Source organism: Silurus meridionalis, chromosome 13 (genome assembly GCF_014805685.1).
Source record: "Silurus meridionalis isolate SWU-2019-XX chromosome 13, ASM1480568v1, whole genome shotgun sequence".
NCBI classification, from domain to species: Eukaryota; Metazoa; Chordata; class Actinopteri; order Siluriformes; family Siluridae; genus Silurus; species Silurus meridionalis.
Window position 1 is genome coordinate 19,650,277 of NC_060896.1, and position 8,068 is coordinate 19,658,344.

Below are 8,068 nucleotides of genomic sequence, written 5' to 3' on the forward strand. Positions count from 1 at the left end.
ATATATTCCACATTTATCATTTATTATTTACTTTGTATAACTTAGAAATACATGTTGAATGCTATTTGAGCTGAGTTACAGATCCTGGCACTTTTAGGGAACTTTTGCATGAAGAGAAATGCTCCACACAGGCTAACGCAATGTGATCAACTTTTCCCCCTCAAACAGCTAACTGCTGATGTCTGCATAACAAATGACCATCTAATATTAACTAAGTGTCAAACATTGTCTCTGTGCAGATGAACCTGCACTTGTCCATATCTGTCTATAGAGAGAGTGTGGGAGTGGGAGTGAGATAGAGAGAGAGGGGGAGGGAGGGAGGAGAGAGAGAGAGAGAGAGAGAGAGAGAGAGAGAGAGAGAGAGAGAGAGAGAGAGAGAAAGACACGTTGTGTCCAAAAAAGGTTGTGGGCTCTATGAAGGTGTGTGTATAAATACTTAGAACAGGTGAACACATCGCCCACTCTCCAAAGGGAGCGAAAGAGCCTCCTCTTCTCCTCTACCAAGTGAGTCCTTTATTTATCTACTTTCAGCCTCAGTAGCTTGTATGGCATTCAGTTTTTTCATGATTTGTGTATATCTTTTTTTTTTAATTACTTTATCTCCTTTAAAAACGTTAGTTTAACAACCACGTAATGTATTATGTAATAAAACCAATTAAACTTGTTCATTTATATAAAATACATTTTAAAAGTTTTATGTCAATAAGGGAAACATTTGATTTGATATTCACATACTTTATTACTATTCCTAATTTTACACTTTTTGTCTTTCTTTCTTTCTTTCTTTCTTTCTTTGTTTCTTTCTTTCTTTCTTTCTTTCTTTCTTTCTTTCTTTCTTTCTTTCTTTCTTTCTTTATCAATCATTCATTTATTCATTCATTTTTGCATTTATTCTTTCATTCCTTCCTTCCTTCCTTCCATCCTGTATTTCTTTCATGTGTAGGTCCTCAGCTGTGTAAGTAAAGATGTGTGATGAGGAAGAAACCACCGCGTTGGTGTGTGATAACGGCTCTGGATTAGTTAAAGCTGGATTTGCTGGTGATGATGCTCCCAGAGCTGTCTTCCCCTCCATCGTTGGCAGACCTCGCCATCAGGTTATTGGTTTTTACATATCAGATCTTCTGTAATGTTGCAGTGGTTTCTTTCTAATTCAAATAACTGATACAAGTGTACTTGTTACAGTTCAAATATATTTTTCCTCTCAGTGACTGATAATAAATTGTTGTATGATGTGTGTTTCAGGGTGTGATGGTGGGCATGGGTCAGAAGGACAGCTATGTAGGTGATGAAGCTCAAAGCAAAAGAGGCATTCTGACCCTCAAATACCCCATTGAGCATGGCATCATTACCAACTGGGATGACATGGAGAAGGTAATACCATCAATGGCCATGTCTGCCAATCTGCTTGTAAAAAAGTGTGATGAAGTTTGTACAATCACCCAAAAAAAAATCACATTCTATCGAACAAATATTTCTAATACTTGACTTACATTTTAGGCTTAACTGTGATTCAGTAGCTTTCAGTAGTTTTGCTAGTATCAATATGGCATGAAAGGTAGATGGTTATGAGCAACAGCTGACCAGTTACAATTTAGTATATTAACTATATAGCTTGTAAATTACCCCATATAGAGGCACATTGTACAATGTTTATTATAAGTCATGGTCCACCTTGGTCCACCTCTACAAGATTTATTGCTTTTTCTTTTATTAGATTTGGCATCACACGTTCTACAACGAGCTACGAGTGGCTCCTGAGGAACATCCAGTCCTACTCACTGAAGCTCCTCTCAACCCCAAAGCCAACCGAGAGAAGATGACACAGGTGAGTAATACAAGCTTTTTTAAACCCCGTCTTTCTCTCTCTCTCTCTCTCTCTCATTCTCTCTCTCATTCTCTCTCTCTCTCTCTCTCTCTCTCTCTCTCTCTCTCTCTTTCTTTCTTTCTACAGTATCTATCTATCTATCTATCTATCTATCTATCTATCTATCTATCTATCTATCTATCTATCTATCTATCTATCTATCTATAGCCAACAGAAAGATGACACAGGTAAGTAAGCATTCTTAAACCACATCTCTTTTTTTCTCTCTTTAAAGTATCTATCTATCTATAGACGTACAGTGAGGAAAATAAGTATTTGAACACCCTGCTATTTTGCAAGTTCTCCCACTTAGAAATCATGGAGGGGTCTGAAATTGTCATCGTAGGTGCATGTCCACTGTGAGAGACATAATCTAAAAAAAAAATCCAGAAATCACAATATATGATTTTTTTCACTATTTATTTGTATGATACAGCTGCAAATAAGTATTTGAACACCTGAGAAAGTCAATGTTAATATTTGGTACAGTAGCTTTTGTTTGCAATTACAGAGGTCAAACGTTTCCTGTAGTTTTTCACCAGGTTTGTGCACACTGCAGGAGGGATTTTGGCCCACTCCTCCACACAGATCTTCTCTAGATCAGTCAGGTTTCTGGCCTGTCGCTGAGAAACACGGAGTTTGAGCTCCCTCCAAAGATTCTCTATTGGGTTTAGGTCTGGAGACTGCCTAGGCCATGCCAGAACCTTGATATGCTTCTTACAGAGCCACTCCTTGGTTATCCTGGCTGTGTGCTTCGGGTCATTGTCATGTTGGAAGACCCAGCCTTGACCCATCTTCAATGCTCTAACTGAGGGAAGGAGGTTGTTCCCCAAAATCTCGCAATACATGGCCCCAGTCATCCCTTTTCCTTAATACAGTGCCGTCGCCCTGTCCCATGTGCAGAAAAATACCCCCAAAGCATGATGCTACCACCCCCATGCTTCACAGTAGGGATGGTGTTCTTGGGATGGTACTCATCATTCTTCTTCCTCCAAACACGTTTAGTGGAATTATGACCCAAAAGTTCTATTTTGGTCTCATCTGACCACATGACTTTCTCCCATGACTCCTCTGGATTATCCAAATGGTCATTGGCAAACTTAAGAGGTGCCTGGACATGTGCTGGTTTAAGCAGGGGAACCTTCCGTGCCATGCATGATTTAAACCATGACGTCTTAGTGTATTACCAACAGTAACCTTGGAAACGGTGGTCCCAGCTCTTTTCAGGTCATTGACCAGCTCCTCCCGTGTAGTTCTGGGCTGATTTCTCACCTTCCTTAGGATCATTGAGACCCCTCGAGGTGAGATCTTGCATGGAGCTTGCATTTCTGGATTTTTTTTTTAGATTATGTCTCTCACAGTGGACATGCACCTACGATGACAATTTCAGACCTCTCCATGATTTCTAAGTGGGAGAACTTGCAAAATAGCAGGGTGTTCAAATACTTATTTTCCTCACTGTAAATGGTGTGGTGTGAATTGAACATGTTATATGCAAATGTTATATTTAGATTGAAGGAGAACATGACATACATTTTTATCCATTAATAGACACCTATAATTGTGGAACTACTGTGAAAGAGATAGTCGTTAACATGTACTAGTCATAAAGGCTATAAACAATCTCATTTTTAGTTAATTAAGCAAAATAAACGCATCTGGTTGCCATGACACAACAAAAGAAAAAAGACAGTAGCATTTGTCTGACCTGTCCGTAGTGAAAAACATGGCTGACTGTTGCCAAGTGAGTCTGAGTTCTTCCAAAATGCAGAATAAGCATCTCTTTACAGAACACATCACCATATCAAATCAATGTTTTTAATTCGTTAATTATTACAAAAATATATTATATGGAATAGCTGCTGTACATGTCTGTGTATTAGCATGACTATAACAATGATAATGTATTCTAAAGCACACTTGAATCCTGTGATTTGCTGTAGCAATTATTTTAAGGTTATGATTGTTGAGTTAAAATGCAGCTCAGAGAATTAAGAATTGCAAAGGCAGAAAAAATCAGTAGAATCCAAGCTCATCTGTGCTTCAAACGAACATAATGCAGACAAACATTATAGTGAGCATAATCAGTGTTGTAATGCAAACTGTTTTCTCATCTGAGTGCAGATCATGTTTGAGACCTTCAATGTCCCTGCCATGTATGTGGCCATTCAGGCTGTGCTGTCTCTATACGCATCTGGCCGTACCACTGGTGAGAAACACACTCACCAAAGCTCATTCATACTGAATCCTTACTTCTAGACGATGCATTTAATGTTACATTGTACTTTACTGTGATATGTGGTCACTTATTGTGTGTATTTGATTATATCTGTGTGTGTGTGTGTGTGTGTGTGTGTGTGTGTGTGTGTGTGTGTGTGTGTGTGTGTGTGTGTGTGTGTGTGTGTGTGTGTGTGTGTGTGTGTGTGAGATGAGGAAACAGTAAAAGCACAATATGCACATGTATGTCCTGATTCTGCTAAATTACAAGCATCAGCTATTGTTTTTACTTCTGTGGTTTGACATACATTTTATCATTATGTTTATTTTTTTAAATGCACAATATTATAGTTAGCTAGCTTTTGCTGGAGAACAAATATTAGCATTAGCTAACTAGGTTCCTAAATAATGTTTAAGCTCATGATCAGCTTAGCTAATGGTGGAAATCTGTTATTTTAGTTACATTAAGGATATGTTTGTATATTGTGTGTAAATGTAGGTATCGTGCTGGATGCCGGTGATGGTGTGACCCATAATGTGCCCGTGTATGAGGGTTACGCTCTTCCTCATGCCATCATGAGGCTGGATTTGGCCGGTCGGGATCTGACTGATTACTTGATGAAGATTCTAACCGAGAGAGGATACAGCTTCGTCACTACGGGTGATCATGATTTCCTGCCAACTGTTGTCAGATAAACACTTTCAAACAGTTGAATGTTGTGTGCATGTAGAGGTCATTGTCCTTGTCATGTGACTGAAAGAATTTTAATCCTGCCACACATTCACCAACAGGTGGTGTGTGTGTGTTCAGAGGTCTGGAATAAATGTATAAATGCTGGCAGAATGTCTAGTGTAAATGGAAGTCCAGTATTTTGCATTCACCAAATGCTTCCATGTTTGAACAAGATGACATTGACCCCTTAAAGCCCGTAAAATTGAGCATTTCTTTTACACCGCTAAATAAGTATGAATTATTTGGTTTAGAGGGCAGTTTTTAGCAAAGATCTGCCATTTAATGATTGAAGAAAGATACCAGCAAATTCACTGTTTGGCAAGAGAGAAGATTTGGAGCTTTCAAACAAAAACAAGCAAACAGGTTTTAATCAATAAGGACATTTTTGTTTACTATTATACCTAGGTATCAGAAACAGAAAAAAAAACATTTATATAGAATGTTTGTGTTGAGACACTAAATATAACTGAAATGTTAGAATAGTTTAAATCTTGTAGTTGATCACAGCAATGTTTAATATATTAGTATTATAATATATATAATATATAATATATTAGTATTTCAAACGCATTGTGTCACATCTGAAAATCACTTTTTTGTAAGGTCATATTCAATACCAATCACATTAAGGGAATAGATGTGTCAGATTTCCTCATAAAGGAAATTATGCTGATCATGCTGATGTATTGTCATTGTCATACCGCTGTGAATAACACGTTGGAAGTATTCTGACATGGCATGTGCGCATGCTACAGACGCATGAAGGCACATTGTTGTCACATACATGCCTATATACAGTATGCTGGTGTGCATGTGTGTGTGTGTGTGTGTGTGTGTGTGTGTTTGTGTGTTTGTGTGCACATTATAATAAGGACAGCTTTGGAGATTTTTCTAAATTGATGTTATATTTTATGTATTTATATGTTGATCTTGCCTGTACACATTTACAATTATAAAACGTCTTTATAATTTAATTGACACATTCAGAGACTGTTCTGTCGATTATTTTTTTTTTATTATTATTGTAATATTTCTTCTTCCTCAGCTGAGCGTGAGATTGTGAGGGACATTAAGGAAAAGTTGTGCTATGTGGCTCTGGACTTTGAGAATGAGATGGCCACTGCTGCCTCTTCTTCTTCTCTGGAAAAATCATACGAGCTCCCTGATGGTCAGGTCATCACCATCGGCAATGAGCGTTTCCGCTGCCCGGAGACTCTCTTTCAGCCTTCTTTCATTGGTCGGTTCATAATAAAAATATACAACATCAAGGAGTCATTGAGGACGTTTGAACAGAGGTGAAGATTAACGACCTTTAATTGATTATCAGGTATGGAGTCGGCAGGTATCCATGAAACCACTTACAATGGCATAATGAAATGTGACATTGACATCCGTAAAGACCTTTACGCCAATAATGTGCTGTCTGGAGGCACCACTATGTACCCGGGTATCGGAGACAGGATGCAGAAAGAGATCACGGCTCTGGCTCCCAGCACCATGAAGATCAAGGTAATGTTGCTTTATATATGTATCACACATTCAATTTGTGTGCTTATACTGTATCTATGAAGCCATTATTTTTTTGTACCTGGGCAGCTATGACTGATTGATATAGAATATATTGTATACTGAGCTTTCAGGTTTTCCTAAAAAAGTTTTTGGAGTAAAATAATTTCAGACAAAGTTACAAAAAAATTATCCCTAATTATTTAATTGTGAATTTTAAATCAGTTAATTTAACTTTCTTAAATTAGTAGAATTATGGCACATTGTGTTCAAAGATATGATTAATGTATTATTTGGCTAATGTCACATTCATTAGAAGCTGCTGATATTTTGGAGACAAGCAAAATATTCAAAATGCTACCTGTGTATTTAAGATATATTAGTGTAAAATCAATAACCAGTTTTCTATACTTATTTACATTTACATGAATGGCATTTGGCAGATGCCATCTCCAGAATGTATTGCATTGATCTTATTTATATAACTGAGCACATGAGGGTTCAAGGCTTTTCCTAAGCATTAGCGGCTTTGCGCATACTGGTGCTAAAATCGTAGGCATAAAAGTAACATATTTATTCCTGATCTACAGATGTTCTCCAAATCCCAAACAATATCTACTGAGCCTTAAACCAATATGTTTAATCCTCAGAAGCAGATGAATTTAATATATATGAGTAGTTACACTTAATTCCCAGTTCCATAAATCTAAAGTCAAACCTCACTCAGAATTGGAACACGTAATTCTAAAAGTCTTAATATTATATCCTGTTTTTATTACAACAGATTTAGAAAAGTAAATGTTTTCTTTTTGCCACAATAATTTTAAAGTCTCTGTATTTCCGTATACCAAAGCATTTAACATGGGGATTAATTGGCTTAATATAACTGTAAAGGCTTTGCTTACTATGAAATAAGCCAAGCTCTCTCTCTTTCTCTCTCCCACATGTAGATGATTGCTCCTCCTGAGCGTAAATACTCAGTCTGGATTGGAGGCTCCATCTTGGCTTCTCTGTCCACATTTCAGCAGATGTGGATCAGCAAGGATGAGTATGAAGAAGCTGGACCTTCAATTGTCCACAGAAAGTGCTTCTAAACACACATGTGCACAATTCTCACACAACTCAGCTTACTCCCTCATGAGAATCTGTGAACACCCTGACAACAGTGTGGTTTCCAGGCTCTAATTTCATGCAAATTTGGCATTTCGTTGACTTTGTTTTTGTAAAAGAGCACATTTTTGTGTGAAACATTAGGATTACAATGACCCTTTTTAATACCTAATTTCAGCAGTGCACTGACTAAGTCTGTAACTTGATATTCTTTGTGCTGGTACATTTGCGTTCATGTTTTATTTGGATTTGTATTGAGTGGCAATAAATTTGGTACAAACCCACACCTGTTGTTTTTGCTTTTTATAGTGGTAAAAGAACAAATACAAAAAAGATCTAAAGAAAGCGCACTATATAAATATTAAGTCAAAGAATACACATGAAAACATATTACAGATATGGAAGGGAAACAATGGCATTTACAGCATTCTAAGCAGATAACAATGAAAACATGGTTAAAAATTTTCCAATAAAAATGCATTATTATTTTAATAAACTTTAGGGGTGTATTTTGCTTAAGTCTAGGTTAAGAAGTGTACAGTACATCCGGAAAGTATTCACAGCGCTTCACTTTTTTCACATTTTGTTATATTACAGCTTCATTCCAAAATGGATTCAATTAATGAATTATTTTCCTC

At 37.0% G+C, this 8,068-nt stretch overlaps 1 protein-coding gene across 1 annotated transcript; it reads left to right on the forward strand.

The window, feature by feature from the left end:
• Positions 1–402: 402 nt before the first annotated feature.
• LOC124395545 (actin, alpha cardiac muscle 1-like) lies at positions 403–7,516 on the forward strand. Its single transcript, XM_046864120.1, has 9 exons — positions 403–504; positions 944–1,094; positions 1,243–1,371; positions 1,715–1,825; positions 3,989–4,073; positions 4,581–4,742; positions 5,860–6,051; positions 6,142–6,323; positions 7,271–7,516. The coding sequence occupies exons 2-9, from the start codon at positions 966–968 to the stop codon at positions 7,412–7,414; spliced, it is 1,134 nt and encodes a 377-aa protein (XP_046720076.1). The 5' UTR covers positions 403–504; positions 944–965; the 3' UTR covers positions 7,415–7,516.
• The last annotated feature ends 552 nt before the right edge of the window (positions 7,517–8,068 follow it).